General features: G+C 34.0%; 1 protein-coding gene and 1 pseudogene across 1 annotated transcript; both read right to left on the bottom strand.

The window, feature by feature from the left end:
• Positions 1-5025: 5025 nt before the first annotated feature.
• On the bottom strand, positions 5026-7041 carry LOC18053678. Its single transcript, XM_006451620.2, has 4 exons — positions 6699-7041; positions 6349-6531; positions 6188-6247; positions 5026-5643 (listed from the first exon to the last, which is right to left on the bottom strand). The coding sequence occupies exons 1-4, from the start codon at positions 6945-6947 to the stop codon at positions 5338-5340; spliced, it is 798 nt and encodes a 265-aa protein (XP_006451683.1). The 5' UTR covers positions 6948-7041; the 3' UTR covers positions 5026-5337.
• Positions 7042-7756: 715 nt separating this feature from the next.
• LOC18053677 lies at positions 7757-17403 on the bottom strand (annotated as a pseudogene).
• Positions 17404-18728: the final 1325 nt, after the last annotated feature.

Here is an 18728-nt window from a genome sequence, read left to right as displayed (position 1 = left end):
TCACCAACAATTTACAAAGTCACCCAAAAACAAAGTAACATGACACCAAGTCACAAACAATTTACAAATAAAAGACTCTAAGTTTCCCCGCCGTCACACACACTAGCAACATTCAATACTGGTTGGATACACTCTCGACACGGATTTGAAGGACATTGGTCGCGCGATTACGGCGAGAGCAAGCCATCTTCTTTCCCAAGTCCATCGAGCCACTTCACATTCATTGGTTCCAGCTGAACAATTTCACTATCATAACCTTCAAGATCGCCACCCGTACGACTTCTCCTGGTTCCCATCGTGGACGGCTCCGTAATCACCACTTTTCGACAGGCACAACAGCCCTGGTGAAGGATCAGACTGCGTTTGGTTTCCGAAACTTCGCCATTTCAATTAATTGTGGTTTTATTTGAACAATTAATTTCGGTGTTATATTAACGTATTATTGTAACTTTATTTGAACAATTAAGCTTGGTGTGTTATATTTTGAAACTTTGAACGTATTATTGTAGCTTTATTTGAATAATTAGTCTCGATGTGTTATATTTTGAAACTTTAAATGTATTATTTTAGCTTTATTTAAACAATTAATTTATTTAAATTTTATTCAATTTTAAATTTAATTGGTAGCAAAATTATTTTTATATTAGATTTTTTTTTTATTTCATTAGTTGGAGAGAACTAAAACGTTTTAATTCAAAAACTAATGCGCAAAATGGTGGATTGGATATGGATTGAGTCAAATCCACATCCAATCTGCAGATGTATGGATTTGATTTGAATTGAATTTTATCAATCCGTGGATTGGATTGGATTGAAAAATTATAATTCGCAAAATCATGAATCGAATATGGATTGATGTCCAATCTGTAAAATCCGATTCGCGAATACCCCTAGAGAGTGGTGCAAACTGCAAATGTGTGAATTGTGTGATTTGTGTATATATATGTTAAAGCGAAATTACAAAAATGTCTTAATTTCGGTTCGGTTTGAATTTTATAATTTTTTATCTGAAAACCGATTTAGATTTTTTGTTTTAAAAAAACCAAACCGAACCAAATTTTTTCAGTTTCGGTTTGGTTTTTCCCACTCCTATTTGTCACCCCTTTTTCTCTTTCTGGTGCGAATTAAAATACCCATAATTTTATTTTTATTTGATTTTTATTCAAAACGTGTCATGACATGTCAAATGCATTTCTAGAAACAATAATTTTTTAGTAAGACTTTTCTCTAAGTACCATGTTATTGTCCTAGCCCTAAAAGAATTTTAAAATACATTAGAGGTAATACAATCAGCTAATGTGTATATGAAATGTGTAATTAAATTTAATATGTAATTACCACCTGCATGATAGTTTTTTTTAAAAATATATACACATATATTATAACATTATTTATTTATTATATGATTGATATGACACCGTTGGAGAAATTTCTACTGGCCATAGTGCCGTGTAGTCCTGTAGAAAATCATTCCTTGTACTGTCAAATTGAGCAACTTAAAATTTTTATTTTCCGTGCCCTAGATTATTAACATTACGAACCATTCTATGCATGCTTAGCTGCCACATTGCTGCGTGCTGCCCCTGCCTTGCCCTGCTGCTGTTTTGTCCTGAAGCCAATTCCTTATACCACTCAAATTGAGCAACCTAAAATTTTCATTTTCTGTGCCTTATATAATTAACACTATTGACCATTCTATGCCTGCACAGCTGCCTTCCTCAGTTTTGAATACACCCATAGCCACTTTTGAATGGTAACAATTTGTGGTAGGTGCTGTCTTTTGTTGGATTTTGTAGCTAACTCAAAAGTCTAAAACTAGCAGATGTTAACAATAACTTCAATTTACGACTCTTCTTCTTTTTAAAGGGAATTTACCACTTCTTTATGTGTTTCAGGTTTAAAATTTTTTTTTCCTTCTTCAAAACCTCTAAATTACATAGTAAAAAAATGAACAGATTAGTTTTATTATCTTTTTTCTTATTTTTGAAAATTTTGATTCTCTCGTTTCTCACTACTCTTACTCTAGCCACCTAGCATAATTTAGCTAGATCATATGTTATTATTATTATTATTATTTTTACTTAATAAACCGCGCAGGTGTGGAAGGTAATTCATTGGAAGCAAATAAAAATAAAGTACAACGAAAGTTTGGGAGAACAAAATGATGACCATGAAACTAAAATTCAAAAAAAGCTACTCACACTAAAGAGCAAGGACAATGGAGAGGCTAAGGTGTCCAGTAAATCTATACATTAGATAACCATTAGCTTCTAATCTAGTTTCAATGGCCAAGTTAGCAAAGTCATCAAAAACTCCAATACACTCGCCGAAACTGTAAGAGACCTGAAACTGAATGTCACTAATTAAAAGCAAACAATTAGCCCATTGATTCCGAAAGCTCCACACGAGACTCACATAAAGCGTTAGAGAACAAGTGAATAATTAACTAACATAGCGAGCATGACTTCGATTTCCACAAGTAGAAAGCTCAGCTCAATATTGAATCCAAATTCCTTATTATATATATAAATAAACTGAAGAAGATAGTAAGGCACAATGATAATGTTGCTTTAGAACGTGCTTTTTAGCCATCTTTTAATTTAACTATTGGGAAATATGCTTTTGTAATTTTTCTAGTAAATAAGTTGTTAACTCAAAAACACTTCTATAATTTATGTAAAAGAAAAAACAAATCAACGTTTTTGTTTTAGCTTTTGATAGTAAAGATAGTATACAAAATTTTCTATTTGCTAAAAGTTTTGCAGTTCTCTATAAATTATACCACTTGTAAAAATAGACCTAATTAAGTTTCTTTTATCAAAATCCATCTTTTAAGAAATGCAAATTCATCTTTTTCTCAATGACCTCATTAGATTGAGAATTCTACTGAAATGTAGAGCAGATAATAACAATAGCAACAAATGGCTTGGGATCATGCATATAGTGTATATGTATGGTACATACCATCATCAAGTGAAGGAAAGCTAGCGGCTTGACGGCTTGAGCTTGATCCTCGGCCTTAGGGATAGGATGGTAGCATCTCTCGGCTTCCATGACTACACTATGGTAGAGTTTACTTTTTGGATTGGAGTAAGAATCCTAGGATTAGGAGTGTGGAGTGGGAGTGAGAGTATGTTGTTTACTTGCACTGGAATAGAAGTATAGAATGTAGATCAGAATCCAATTTATGTGTTTACTTTGTCTTGAATTAGGAGTAAATAGTTTCAAATTATAATTTTATCCTTATTTAAAAGAATTATAATTTTTAATTACAAAGTTAATAAAAAATATATTTAATGAATAAACATTTATTTTATTATATTTGTAAATTTATAATAATTATTAATATTCTTAATTATGAACATCACAATGTTTTATTAATTTTAATTTTAATTATATAAATTAAAAATTGTTGACAAGGGCAATATAAATGAAATATTTTTACTATTAACATCGTATGAAATTAATATTTTCTTAGAATAAACTATTTATTAGTATTAATTATTAATATTAAATAAATATAATACTATTATTTTTAAATAAATATAATAATATTATATTTTCAAATAAAAATGGTATATAGTAATATTACTAATTCTCTATTAATATAATAATATTATTTTTAAGTAAATTAAACTTAGAATCAAACCCAATTATTATTTAGTTAAATATAATAATATTATTTAAATATTTATTAAATATAATTATAGTAAATTTAATAAAAAGAAGGGTAAATATAAAATGAAACATTATTTTATTTTATTTAATATAATTATATTAAATTTATTATTTATTAATATAATATTATTTAGTACAAAATTAATATTTTTTTAGAATAAACTATTTATTATTATTAATTATTAATATTAAATAAAGATAGCATATAGTAATTTTTATTAATTCTCTATTAATATAATAATATTATTTTTAAGTAATTTTAACTTATAATCAATGTAAATTATTATTTATTTAAATATAATAATAATATTTAAATAAAGATAATATTATCTATTTTATTTTATTAAATATAAAATATTAAATTAAATTAAATAAAAAAAGGGTAGAAAAGGGATGAGTGAGAGTGGGAATAGGGAGAGGTGGGAGTGGATTCCTACTCCCACTCTCCACTCTAAAAATGGATGGGGTTCACGGAGTGAGATTCCCAATCCGTCCTCAATTTGTTGAAGTAAACACTAGAGTGAGAGGAATCTACACTCATCACTCCCACTCCAGAAAGTAAACACAGCCTATAATCAGTATGATATATAATACAAATCCTACATGGATTCAATATTCCTAATAATATACGGTTTACACTAATTTGAGTAATCCGCTCATAGGTATTAAAAGTTAGAGTAGAATTTAATGATAATTATTCATCTATTATGAAATTTTTAAAAAAATCAATGACCTAAAATTTATGTCAAAATTTCATGTAATGTTTTTAATCGAATAAAAGTTTAATATAAACAAACCCGTACCATAAATCCCACCCGATAGAGTAGAAAATGAGAAGCTTTACTTATCGCTCTGTTTAAGCCGCGTAATTACAGAAAAAAAACTTTCCACTCTTACCAAACATCTCCTTTAACTCCAAATCGCAGGCCCTTCAAAATAGGGAACTTTCGATAACAGAGATTTTTCATTAAACCCTAGTAGTTGATAAAGCAAAGTCCTGCTAAATATTTTCCTCCTATCTTGTAAAAGTTGGCTTTGAACGCACAGTTTAAACATCAATACTAACAGAGCCTCAATTCAGATTGATCTTTTTATAAAACGCAACAGCCAATATGCACAGATGATTGACACTTTATTTACACATTATGTCCTAATTTTGAAAGTTATTTTAATACCCGGAAATTCTAAGGATCACTAAACCATGAGCGCATAACCAAAGAATGATAGTGGAACCATGCAAAGCTTGTCAATGGAAGTTAAACGCCATCCCAATTTCTCTTGTAATCTTTTTTTTTTTTTTTTCTCATTTCATGCACAAGCTTTCCTGTGCATGGGGAGCAGCCTGTCATGCTGAAGGAGAAGAAATGAACAAGGCTTTGAAGTCAGCCATGAAAACTGTCAACATTTTACTGCTAGCCTGATGTACTGGCCTTTCTTAGCACCAAACAGCCAGAAAATTCTCTAGGTTTTGGAAAATAGCTAGCGTTACTCTGAACATTGAAAACTCCATTGTACAAACAGAAGAACGTTTAAGAGAAATTATACTTAAAATTATAAGCTACTTGTTGCTATGTACAAGCCTATATAGCTCCATTTGCTAGATGAATATTTACCATCCATGGAAACAAAGGATTACCGTAATTGAATTCATATGCATATTCAAAGAGAATAAGAAGTTGTAACACGGCGACACCGGCACCAAAAAGCAGTTCCCCCAGCTCTGCCTCTGGCAACTGCAATTTCCTCATCAATGTAAAACCAGACGAAGAAAGGATCTTTGCTAACAGTGCTAGGTTCTCTGTTGTCTTTTTGGCCAAAACCGATCTCTAGAGGTTTCAATGGTCCAATTTTGATGTGAACACGTTCAAAAATAAAGGCCAACATTCTCTTTTTCCAAGAAAATCTGCCTTCAAATGTTAAGCATCCAATTGGGCCGAGATATACTCCATTCTCGATCCTCTTTGCCTGATGATCGAGAGTGAAGATTAGTTCTGAAGCTGAACAAAAGATGAAAAGTGCTTTGTTTCTAAATTAATAGATGGCTAGAGCAATCGAAATGGTAGAAGTTTTGCAACAGAAAAAATAAAATAAAATAACCAACTTCTGCTTTAGCACATAGGGAAATTAAATCACAACTGATAAACCTAATATAACTATGTCAACGCAAATCTGCATGAACATCATGAGAAGGACGAGTTAACCACAAAACTTGCAGGTGCACTTTCACATGCCTATGCACACACAATCACCCTTTTCAAAACAGCTCAAAATAACTAAAATCAGAAAAGCACGTATTCTTGTTACCATATCAAAACTATCATCAGATTTTACACAGGTTCTGAGCCTAATCTAAAACTATTAATTTCAAGCAATTTCATCCCGTGCTTTTTGAGCTAAAAGTACCACAACATCATTTAACGGTTAAAAGATTCATATGGCAACACCCTCAGGTTTATCATAGACCACATCTTGCAATATGAATAAGTGAAAAACACATCAGAAAGCTTACAGCAGCATCAAACCTCTGAACAGCTGTAACAGGAAAGTAGCGACCACTCTTCAATTTCTTCTGCAAAGGAGAAACAAAATTATACAGCATTTTAACATAATCAGAAAAACCCAAAACGCAAACATTAAAATACAAATGAAAAACGATGAGACTTTATCAACCTCGGCGGTGAAAATTAGCATCCAGGTTCTGCCAGGCGACTCTGATCCACCAAGCGTCTCCAAAAAGCCAGAGTAATCAATTTTGGCCTTCTCAATAACAGACAGAGCAGACAGAATCTCCGCTGCTGCAACCTTTCTTGTTTTTGCTGCTTTCTTTAAAATTTTCACACTCTCCTCTACTTCCTAAACCATTTGGAATGAACAACATACGAATCATTCTCTCTTAAATTGCTACTAAATTGAGATAAAAATTGTTCAATCCATGCAATTTCGGTAACAAAATTTAAAATACAAATCTTGTCAATAAACTAGAGGCATTAATCAAAACATCAAGAAAAGGAAAAGTATACCCTGTTGGACTGCTCTTTTTCTTGGACAAGAAGTGGGGTGGGAGGGGCAATATCATCTTTCTCACCCAATGTAGCTCTGGTCTTTACTTTGTTGTTTGTGAACTTGGGACAAGGAAAATGGGTTGCGTTGGTTTTCAAGGGCAGTTTATTTGAGGGTGTGACGAATATTTGAGCTGAATTTGGAGCTCCCCTTTTGAGGGAATAAATGAAAGAAAGGGATGCTGCTGCTGATGCTGCTTGCATGCCCATGGCTTCTGGCTTCTGCAGACTCTGGCGGCTGCTTTGGTTGAGTTTGAGTTTGAGTTTGAGAGCCACCCATTCTTTCTTGTTCCTGCACTTTTCGGTTTTCGGTTTTCGGTTTGTGGATTAGATTCATTCGTTATTATTCTTATTATTTTTGTTTTCCTGATCGAAATTTTTATTTGGACACTTACATCTGGGTACATAAATCTTAGCAAAATAACAATGATGGACATAATTTGCATTTAGTATAACTAGGTCCCTGGTTAAATATTGGAGTTTTTTTTTTAATACACTGATATATTACATTTAAAATTCCATTTACACTTAATAATTCTATTAGATTAGCTTTGAATTTCTGCCCTAATATAATATTAGAGGAATATATATTCCACTCATGTTAACTTTACTATAGAATGGCTCTGAATTTCTATCTTTACTTAATTTCAGAGTAATATCTATTCTACCCAGGTTAAATCTATATTATAAAATTACTCCAAATTTCTATCCTCACATAATACCAGACTATTCCACCCATATTAAAGAAACACAAATTTTATCCTTTATCCAATTTAATTGGAAGGATAATCGCTGGACTCGAACCCATGGTGACGGTTAAAAATATTAGAGTTGAGTATTATTAACTTAAAATTTTGATTTAAACTAATGACTTAATTAAATTTACATTCATTTCATACGTAAAATATAATGTTAGACGAACATATTCACAAATGTTACCGTTTCACTTTAAATCCGTACATTCAGATTGTAATTAATCAAATAAATGAAAATTTAGTCTAAAGTTTAAATTAACCCAACATACTGCAACAATTAGAATAAGTCCTATGATTTTTGCCACAAAGGTCCTCAACTTATTAGTTGTTCCAGAGAATTTAAACTTGTGAAGGAAGCTCACAATACTGAGTTCAGCAGATCTAGCTAGCATCTCAGAAGCAATGTGCAACCCAGATTTAACACATTCTTGTAATATTGTGTGATAAACAAAGTGCCAGCAAGTTGGCTCAAAATCTTGTCTATCGTAGAGAACAAAGCATACTGAAATGGACTAATTGTTGATTTGAAATTTGCTGCATTCCAATAAGGCAAAACCAAATTGTTGATGTCTAGCTTGACCCAGCCATTTGTTTTCACTGCCTTCAGGTACTTCAAAGCCAAGCTCAATGTTCATCCTTGCCACTTCAGCTGAGAGCCTGAGAGGAAAGGAAGCTCACTATGCAATGCTTAATTCGCACTATAAGTCACACTACTTAATCTTCACATTCATATGTTGTCCATAAGGAAAGAAAATCCAACACAGTTTCTCAACAAAAGAAACACTGAGATTCTAAGCAAAATAGCAAACATTTGCTTCATTTCTAACTAAAACACAGAAAATGGGGCTCATACATACATATATATATAACTATCGAGCATCCATCGCTGAAAGAGTTAAGCAATTCACTGTACAAGCTTCAACCTCACAATTTGCTGGTAGAGATGAATTTTCAGCAATTCTCACATGCGAAAAAGCAGGCTGTAGTGGGGAAGGTAAAATAACATTCTCATTTGTAAGCATTGAGATAACTTCCAGCATGGTTGGTCTGTCTGCTGCATTCTCTTGAACACAGAGCAGTGCCACATTAATGTATCTATTCAGCATCGGATATGATGCATCATTTTGCAATATGGAATCCATCAATTCCCAAGCCCTACCATCATTCCACAGATTCCATGCCTGAAAAAGCACAGAACATTCAAATGCTAAGTGAATGAGCCAGCTCTCTCATATATATTGATTCTACTGATGTTGGAAACCCTTTACTTTTTCCAGTTCAATAATTAAAGCTTAGTTTGTTTAGGATCATTACTAGGTTCATCTTAATAAATGCAAAAAACCCAAAAAAAGATGAAAAATATTGTGAGAAATCTTGTTACTTACGTGGCCAAGAAGGGTGAGTGAATCAGTATTATAGAAGTGGGCATTCTTCTTGCTACTCAGTGTTTCCAACACCAACACCCCAAAGCTAAAAACATCAGATTTGATAGAGAAGAGGCCTCGCAAAGCATATTCGGGAGACATATAACCACTGAAATTTATTGTTTCATTACATATTTTTGCTGTCTTGAAAGGATTTATGAACACAGGCAAGCAAATGATATTTGGACAAGGATTTAAATGATCACAGCAAATTAAATAAACTTACTAAGTTCCAACTATCCGTTTCGTATTTGACTGCAACTCATCACCACCAAACAATCTTGCTATGCCAAAATCTGATATTTTTGGGTTCATGTTGCTATCTAAGAGAATATTACTTGCCTTGAGATCTCTATGAATAACTCTTAATCTAGAATAGTGGTGAAGATATAAAAGCCCTTGAGCAACACCTTCAAGGATTCTAACACGCATTTCCCACCCTAAAAGACCTGTCTTGGTGGGATCTGTTACAACGTCAAACAATTATATGAGGTGTATCTGTAATCATAAATGCTACAGGTTAGAACAAATCGTTTTTTTGAATGAATGACAAAAATCACATACCAAAAAGGAAACAATCCAAGCTTTTGTTAGGCATGTACTCATATATCAAAATCTTTTCGCCGTGTTCAATACAGCAACCAAAGAGTCTGACAAGGTTTCTGTGTTGAAGTTTGCTATAAGCATCATCTCGTTTTTAAACTCTTCCAGGCCTTGTCCTGACTGACTTGAAAGCCTTTTAACTGCAACTTCCTCTCCATTATTTAGTTTTCCCTGCTTCCAATTTTGTATTTCAACACAACACTCTATACTCTGTTTATTGCAGTTAAAGTGATTAGATTGCTACCTTGTAAACAGGTCCAAAGCCGCCCTCTCCTAGCTTATTTTCCCCAGAGAAGTTATCTGTAGCTGCAGTTATGCTGGCCAAGCTGAAAAATGGCAAACATGATTCCTTACTGTTACCTGTTTCTCGAGTCGCAATGCTCATATTTGTGTCAAGTAATAAAATATCCTGGCTTATTTCAACTTTCCTTCTTTCTGCAAAACGGCTTTAAGAAAAGTGAGCATAAGTTTTTCTCATATGCGCTAATACACTCGTTGGTAGACAAAACATATGAGAGTGATATTAGAAAGCAGAAAGACGGTCACCTTTCTCTGAGTTTTCTCCTCCATCGATAAAATATATAAAAAGCAGGAAGAAGTACAGCCATAAGAACAGCTATTATAGTTATCCATAGTAGCTTCTTCTTTCCTAGATTGAAAAACATATATGTTACCGAAAGTAAGTTAATCAAAAGAAAGTAATATATGTAGCTGTGGAAAAACACCTAGCTATGTTTCACTGTAAATATTGATGCCTTAGAAGATCTTGATAGTTGTCAATCCCTAATTTGTAGGATTTGATTTAGTCTCTAATTCGTAGGGATTTTTTTTAGTTTCCTTTCTTGTTGTTTTCTACATGTATATATTAACCTCGAATTGTATTGTTTGAAATATCAATAAAACATAACAAATTTCTCCACATGGTATCAGAGCCTTGTTAGGCTCCTTTGGGATTTTTTTTTTTCAACCTTCATTGCTGAATTCTTTTTCTAACATCTTTTTCTTTGTTTTTTGAGATTATTTTCAAATTCCAACCATGTCTGAGATTGTTGATGAACTCAACCCTACTCAATTGAGTGACAACCGGAATAGTGACAGCATAAATACTCCATCAACAGAAGATTTGCAGAACATTCCGGCAGCCCATAGATTGAATGGGAAAAATTATTTAAAGTGGTCTCAGTTTGTTCGAACCTTTTTGAAAGGAAGGGGTAAAATTAGCCACCTACTTGGTATCGGACCCAAACCAGGGGATCCCAGATTTGATGCCTGGGATGAAGCAGACGCTATGGTTATGTCCTGGTTGTTGTGGAATTCAATGGTCCCGGAGATTAGTGACACATGTATGTTTCTTCCCACATCCAAGGAAATATGGGAAGCTGTTGAGAAAACCTATTCCAAGGTGGGTGATGCTGCTCAAATTTATGAGATTAAAACCAAGATCACTGCAACTAAACAAGGAGGTCGTTCTGTTACTGAATATGCTAATTTGTTGAAAATTTTGTGGCAAGAGATGGATTATTATCAATGTTTTCAAATGAAGTGTAGTACTGATGCTGCCTTAATGAAAAGGTTTGTTGAAAAAGAGAGGATTTACGAATTCTTAGCTGGACAAAATGGGGTGTTTGATCTTGTTCGAGTGCAAGTATTGGGGAAGGAAGATTTACCATCACTGGATGAGACCATTGCTGCAATTCGGAGCAAAGAAAGTAGAAGAGAAGTCATGGTTGAATCCCAATCAGTGGAGAGTTCAGCCATGGTCGCAAGAAATGCTATAATTAAGTACTCTAGCCCAAGTCAGCAACCTCTTGGTGAAACTGAACAAACTAATGCATCCAAGGTGACAAATAAGGATTTTTTATGGTGTACCTACTGCAAGAAGCCTCGACACACTCGAGAACGATGATGGAAACTACATGGAAAGCCACCAATGTCCAATAAAAATTCAACTGTGCAGAATGGACAGCCGAAGGGACAAGGGCAAGCCCATATGACCTCTACACAGTCTGGTGATGAAGTTAAATCTCATGAACCTGACAAGCTCAATAGAGAAGAAATTGAAAAGCTGAAGAGTCTGTTGGGAGCATTGGAGAAGCTACCAGAGACATGTACTTGTTCTTTGGCATTCAAAAGTAAGTTTTCCTCTCTATATGCACTAAATGTCTCATGTACGACCTTTCCCAACTCTTGGGTCATAGACTCAAGTGCCACCGACCATATGACCCATTCCTCACACAAATTCATCACCTATGACCCTTGTCCAAGCAATAGGAAGATTTCCACAGCTGATGGTTCCTTATCAACAGTTGCTGGTCAAGGAAATGTTTTAATAAATCAAGCCCTCACACTTAAAAATGTCCTCCATGTACCAAATTTGTCTACTAACCTTTTGTCTATTCATACAATCACAAAAGATTTGAATTGTAATGTTATTTTTTATCCTTCATACTGCATATTTCAGGACCAGGGTACGGGGAAGATGATTGGACATGCTAGAGAGAAAAATGGGCTTTACTATCTTGAAGAATCAAGTGGGCAAACTAGAACTGGAAACTATTTACCCCTGTCATATTTTTCTGAGTCTTCTATTTCTAATAAAGACAAAATCTAGCTTCAACACTTTCATCTTGGACATCCTTCGTTTAGCATTCTTAAAGTAATGTTTCCATTATTATTTAAAGGAATTGATGTAGAAAACCTTCACTGTGATATTTGTGAACTTGCAAAACATAAACATGCTTTTTTTCCTGTTAGTAATAAAAGAACATCTATTCCTTTTGCACTCATTCATAGTGATATTTGGGGTCCTTCCACAGTTCATAATGTTTCAGGAGCTCGCTGGTTTGTTTCATTTATTGAAGATTGCACCCGTATGTCATGGATATTTCTTTTAAAACATAAGTCTGAAGTGAGTTTCATTTTTCCTATTTTTCACAACATGGTCAAAAATCAATTTGGAGTTGGAATAACGAGGTTTAGATCAGATAATGCTAAGGACTATTTCAACCAAAACCTATCACAATATTTCCAAAAGGAGGGTATAATTCATGAGTCATCATGTATTAGCACTCCCCAACAAAATGGGGTTGCAGAAAGGAAAAATGGTCACGTTTTAGCCATCACCAGAGCTTGTTTGTTTCAAAGAAATGTTCCTAAAAACTATTGGGGAGAAGCTGTTCTAATCGCAGCCCATCTTATAAATAGGTTGCCTTCTCGGGTTCTTGGGTTCAAAAGTCCTGTGCAAATTTTTTCAAAATATTTTCTAGACTTTCACATTGCTAATCATCTTGTTCCTAAAATTTTTGGTTGTGTATCTTTTGTTCATATTCACTCCCATAATAGGGGAAAATTGGATCCACGAGCACTTAAATGTGTATTTGTTGGTTATTCCTCAACTCAAAAAGGATACAAATGTTTTCATCCTCCAATAAAAAAGTTCTTTGTGTCTACTGATGTTAGATTTGTTGAAAAAGAAAGCTATTTCGCTCAACCTTATCTTCAGGGGGAGACATCACTTGTGGAAGATAAGGACAAAGACTTATTTTTGTTGCTGGAACTTAATGCTCATCCTCCCCCTTCATTTACAAACCCTCTAGCTCTTACCCCTATTGATTCTCAAGGTTCCCCAAATCCTAATTCTGTTTCTATAGAAGCTGAAAACCCTTGTACTCTCGACTCTAAGTTTTTTGGACAGGATAAACAGGTTCAAAGTTCTAATCGCCCAATATTGACTTATTCAAGAAGAAAAACACCCATTGTTCAACCTATGCATGTCCAAGAATTGGAACCGGCCCCTGGTAATGAGGTAATTAATCACACTGCACCTTCTCAAGAAAAGATTTCTAGTTCTAATAAAGATAATGACAATGATCTTCCTATTGCTATTAGAAAAGGCACCCGAAAATGTACCCAACATCCTTTATATCCGTTATCTCACTTTATGTCTTATGATAAATTGTCACACACCCACAGAACCTTTCTCACACATCTAAACACCATAACCATTCCCAAGACAATATCCGAGGCATTAAGTCATATGGAGTGGAAAAATGCCATGAAATAGAAATGGAAGCCCTTGAAAAAAAATAAGACGTGGGATTTAGTAGAGTTACCAAAGGGGAAGAGTCCAGTAGGTTGCAAATGGGTGTTCACTGTTAAATATAAGGCAGATAGGTCCCTAGAAAGGTATAAGGCTAGGTTGGTAGCCAAAGGGTATACTCAAACTTATGGGATTGATTATTTGGAAACATTTGCTCCAGTTGCCAAAATGAACACTGTGAGAGTATTATTATCTCTAGTTGCTAATCTTGGGTGGTGTATGCAGCAATTTGATATCAAGAACGCCTTTTTACATGGTGATCTGGATGAAGAGATTTACATGGAAATTCCTCTAGTTTTGGTTTGAATTTAGAAGGAAACAAAGTATGCAAACTTAAAAAGGCCTTGTATGGCCTGAAACAATCCCTTAGAGCTTGGTTTGGACAATTTGCTAAGGTCATGACAGCCATGAGATATAAACAGAGTCAAGCTGACCATACTTTCTTTGTCAAACATTCAGCTTCAGGGGGAGTAACAACATTATTAGTGTATGTAGATGACATTGTGGTAACAGGAAATGACTTGGAAGGAAGGGAAGCTTTAAGAAGATGCTTAATTAAGGAATTTGAGATAAAGGAGCTCGGTAGATTAAAGTATTTTCTCGGTATTAAAGTTGCCCACTCAAAGCATGGAATCTTCATATCACAACGAAAATACATACTAGATTTGTTGAAGGAAACGGGAAAAATAGGGTGCAAGCTAGCTGACAGCCCTATAGAACAGAATCATAAACTTAGTGAAGCTCATGAAAATGCAGCAGTGGATAAAGGAGCATATTAGAGGCTTGTAGGAAAACTGATTTATCTTTCTCACACTAGACCTGACATAGCTTATGCAGTTAATGTTGTGAGTCAATTTATGCATAATCCCAAAGAAGTTCACCTTCAAGCTGTATACAGGATCTTGCAATATTTGAAAGGAACACCAGGGAAGGGAATTTTGTTCAAGAAATGAGGACTGACACTTGAAGCCTATACTGATGTAGACTATGCAGGATCTATTATTGATATGAGGTCAACATCAGGTTATTGTACCTTTCTTGGTGGCAACCTTGTGACTTGGAAAAGTAAGAAGCAAAACATAGTTGCCAGATCAAGTGCAGAAGCTGAGTTTAGAGCCATGGCAATGGGGATTTGTGAGCTACTGTGGCTGAAAATTGTACTACAAGACTTGAAAATTCAATGGGAAGCACCTATGAGACTTTATTGTGACAACAAATCAGCCATTAGTATAGCACACAATCCAGTTCAACATGATCGCACTAAGCACATTGAAGTTGACCGGCACTTTATAAAGGAAAAGCTGGACAATGGCCTAATTTGCACTCCATTTGTATCTATTGGTGGCCAGTTAGCAAATGTGTTAACCAAAGGTTTAAGTAACAAGGTGTTTCAAAGTATAATAGGCAAGCTGGGGATGGACAATATCCATTCACCAGCTTGAGGGGGAGTGTGAAAAAACACCTAGCTATGTTTCACTGTAAATATTGATGTCTTAGATAGAAGATCTTGATAGTTGTCAATCCCTAATTTGTAGGATTTGATTTAGTCTCTAATTTGTAGGGATTTTATTTAGTTTCCTTTCTTGTTGTTTTCTACATGTATATATTAACTTAGAATTTTATTGTTTAAGATATTAATAAAACATAACAAATTTCTCCATAGTAGCTAACTTTTTCCAAAAACATAGGAGAGAGCCAAATATCATTATGAAAACGCAATCTGGTTCCACAGCATAAGGCGTAGCATTTGAGGAGAGCCCACTATTTTAAGCCATAAAGTTCAATTTATGTGGCAAAAGGTACAATCGTGTAATGCTTCCAGTATTATAATTTCTTTGGATCTCGACTTGTGAGCTTACAGACCAACACTCAGAACTTCAGGTTTGATATTATTCTAATCAATTACAGTGTATAGCTAGTGTAGTTTTCAAGCAATGCAAAATTATTTAGCAGAAGTAGGCCAGCATAAGACCTCAACTCAGATAAATATGACTTAATTTTGATGACTATACATAAATTATATCCCATGTTAAGCCAGGCACTAGACCCCTAGGAGGGTAGTTTGTCAAGTGTGCCCCATCCTCAACTAAAGAACGTGAGAAACACATACTGAACAGTAAGAATACTAAAATTCGAGTCTTCAATTCAATTCCTGAAATGGGTACCCTTAAATGCATTTTGATTCAACAAGAAGAATAATGGATTTAGAACAAAGTCTGACTGTAACAAAGAAGTGAAAATTTTGTGCTATCAACTTCAAGATTGCAATAATAATTGTACCTGGTCCCAAAGCCGGTACTCGTATGTAGACAGACTGTCCGGTGAAGTTTCCAAGTGTCTTACTGATATCAATCAGGTCTCCAAACCACATTAAACAGCCACTTCCTTCTGTTAAGTTCGAATAAGCATAAGCTCTACATGTACAGTTCTTCAAGCACTCAGCCTCACATTGCTTCAGATTCATATTGTCATTCACAGAAACCTGCAGCAAGTCAGGCGCTTTAATACCATCAAGCTTTATAAACTGATCTCCACTTTTGCAATATGATGAATGACTTCTCTCACATTTTCCAGGCCATGTCTGGTTGTCTTGTGACTTGAGTTTGAATCCCTTCAAACACTCACAATTAGGACCCTTGTCGAGGATGCAAATACTATTAGCACCACACTTCCCATAAACTCCGCATACATTTGGAGCTGAGTACACAACATCCCAAGCAGCGTTCCTCTCGTTCCATATTAGACGCTGGACCGTACCTGATGGGTTGAGTTTTAACATCATTATGCTTGGACTGTTGTAGGACTCATAACTGAAATAAATTTCATCTTGATTATGCGCCAATTCTTGGTTATAAAGAAAGTTCGTATATGATGGTGCAGCCACAAAGGCAACTCCACTCCATGGTCCAGTACAGAAATATTTTACAGATCCATTGTAAATACATATTTCAGGTAACACATGAATGTCAAGTCTGGAAGTAAAATTTCCAGGGGATGGATCATCAGCACTTCTCCACGATGTTAAATACCATTCCACTCCAGTCTTCAAATTCCAACCCACCTTCATGCCTGGCAATAAAGTGTCTGATGGGTAGTCAAAGCTCTGCCACAGATAGCTTTCAGAAGTATTCTTTCTGATAACATCCACAAGAACAAGGTTTCCAGTATCTTGAAGTTGTGCTACTGGATTTTCTACTTTCCGAGAAATGTTGGAAGACCAGATAATGCCCTTTGTTACATTGAGAAGAACAAGGTTTCCATTGCTGCTAACGGTTAATACAGCGCTTGGGTCCAAGATTGGACTATTTCTATTAGCAACCCACACAATTGTTTCGGGGCTCTTTTTGTACCATATTCCCAGGTACTTGCTGTACCTTGAGTTTCCAGGAGAGAAGAAGCCTAGCTCAAAGGTTTGTGACGATGAAACTAACTTCTCACCATCACGAATGGATCTTGCTGGAGTTATTGTATCAGCTGCTAATGACAACTTAACGATCAAGAAGAAGATCCAGAAACTGAAGATGTAGAAGCAAAGCAGATTCTCCATTCATAAAACTGGAATCGAACAACTCAATGTTTTGGATACAAAAATCTGGCATGGTATTTGCATAAGTTCTGTTTCTTGACAACTATCATGAATCATTGAAAATGAATAGGAAAAGGAAAGTTCACGGAACGCTAATTACCTCGAAAAAGCTATCTTTAGCTTATTATTTTTTTCGAAGAGGCAATGTTCACCTCAAAAGGAGCCGCCAGCAGTGCTTTTCATATGACAATTTCCAGAAGATGATTACAGCACAATGAGCACGTCACAAAACAACCAAAAGAAGACAAGCATAAATAATTGACCGCTGATCTGTAAACAAAAATCTGTTGGCCTTTTTTTAGTGGCCCACGTGCCACGTAAGTCATAATTATGATTTAAATAATAAAATAAATTATGGGTTAAAATCTTATTACTTAATTGAGAAAAATTAGTAGCTTATTTTGCTGGAAAGTGAAAATTAGGATTTTATTAAAATTGGTCTTGTCTCCACCAAATATATAAAGGGATATCACGTTAATTTTTTATTCATTAAAAAAGTGAGCTACTCTAAAAAAATCAAGAGAGATAAATTAATTTTATTAATTTTTAATTTTTTACAGTGAGATTTGATAAAAAAAAAATTACTATGAATCAAAGTATGTCTTCTCTTAATTATGATTATGTGAAAATCATAATATTCTATGATTTTAGAGATTGAAATTTATGTAAATTAGGATTTATTTACTTTATAGGAGTTGTAAAGAGCTGGTTTGAGAATTCATGACACTCTATAATAACTGTCTCATATTTTTTATTGTCCTTATAGATATATGCCAATCTGAATTATTATTCCACATTTAGACAACGTAGAAAGAAAATTATTGGCGTAGGAATTTTGTATATATTATTTTGTTATAAAACAGCAAAGAAAAAAAAAACTGTTGGCGACGCAACACATAAAGGTTAAATTAGGTTTTCTTTTTGGATTTTTTTCATTGGATACCTAAGGTTTCTGTGGTTTATGTTGTAATCCAAAGGTTTGAATTTTGTTGCATTTAAGTCCAACAAAATTGGCAACGACGTCGCATGCTGTATTAAGGTCGAAATTTGGGAGTAGTTGCTTGTGAAATTTCAGTTTAGTCCCTGATATTCTATTTTATTAAATTATAGATATAATTGATTGGGTTTAGTATGATAAAAGCCGCTGACTTTATGTGTATAAAGCCTTATACGTTTCGTTCTCATAATTTTGAATGCTTCCACTCATTAATTAATGATCTCTGAAATTTCTTAATGTTCCAATTTTAGTATTTAAATTTCAGTTGATGTTTGCCGTTTTATTTATTTATATTAAGGAAATTACTTTATTATAAATATTCAATTTGATACTCATATTATCATATTTTTTTAGTCACCAAAGTGGCCAAATTAAAAAGTTTTCATTAATGTCAAATTCAATTCAATTTCAAGTACTCATAATTATTATGATATTTATTATTTAATGACATGATGATTTTTTTGTATGGGTATATTGAAATTCATATATTATAAAATATTTAGGAATCACCCAAAGGTTGATTAATT

The sequence above is a fragment of the Citrus clementina genome, unplaced genomic scaffold (assembly GCF_000493195.1).
Source record: "Citrus clementina cultivar Clemenules unplaced genomic scaffold, Citrus_clementina_v1.0 scaffold_1, whole genome shotgun sequence".
Lineage (NCBI taxonomy): Eukaryota > Viridiplantae > Streptophyta > Magnoliopsida > Sapindales > Rutaceae > Citrus > Citrus x clementina.
The sequence above is the reverse complement of the archived record's forward strand: the minus strand, read 5'-3'. Positions and strand labels throughout refer to the sequence as shown.

Excerpts from the sequence above, each read along its gene's own strand:
- LOC18053678 (XM_006451620.2), bottom strand. The coding sequence starts at position 6,947 with ATGGGCATGCAAGCAGCATCAGCAGCAGCATCCCTTTCTTTCATTTAT. Across the intron at positions 6,532-6,698 it reads AAAAAGAGCAGTCCAACAGG|GAAGTAGAGGAGAGTGTGAA; the intron begins GTATACTTTTCC and ends CAAATGGTTTAG. Across the intron at positions 5,644-6,187 it reads TTCAGAGGTTTGATGCTGCT|GCAAAGAGGATCGAGAATGG; the intron begins GTAAGCTTTCTG and ends CTCGATCATCAG.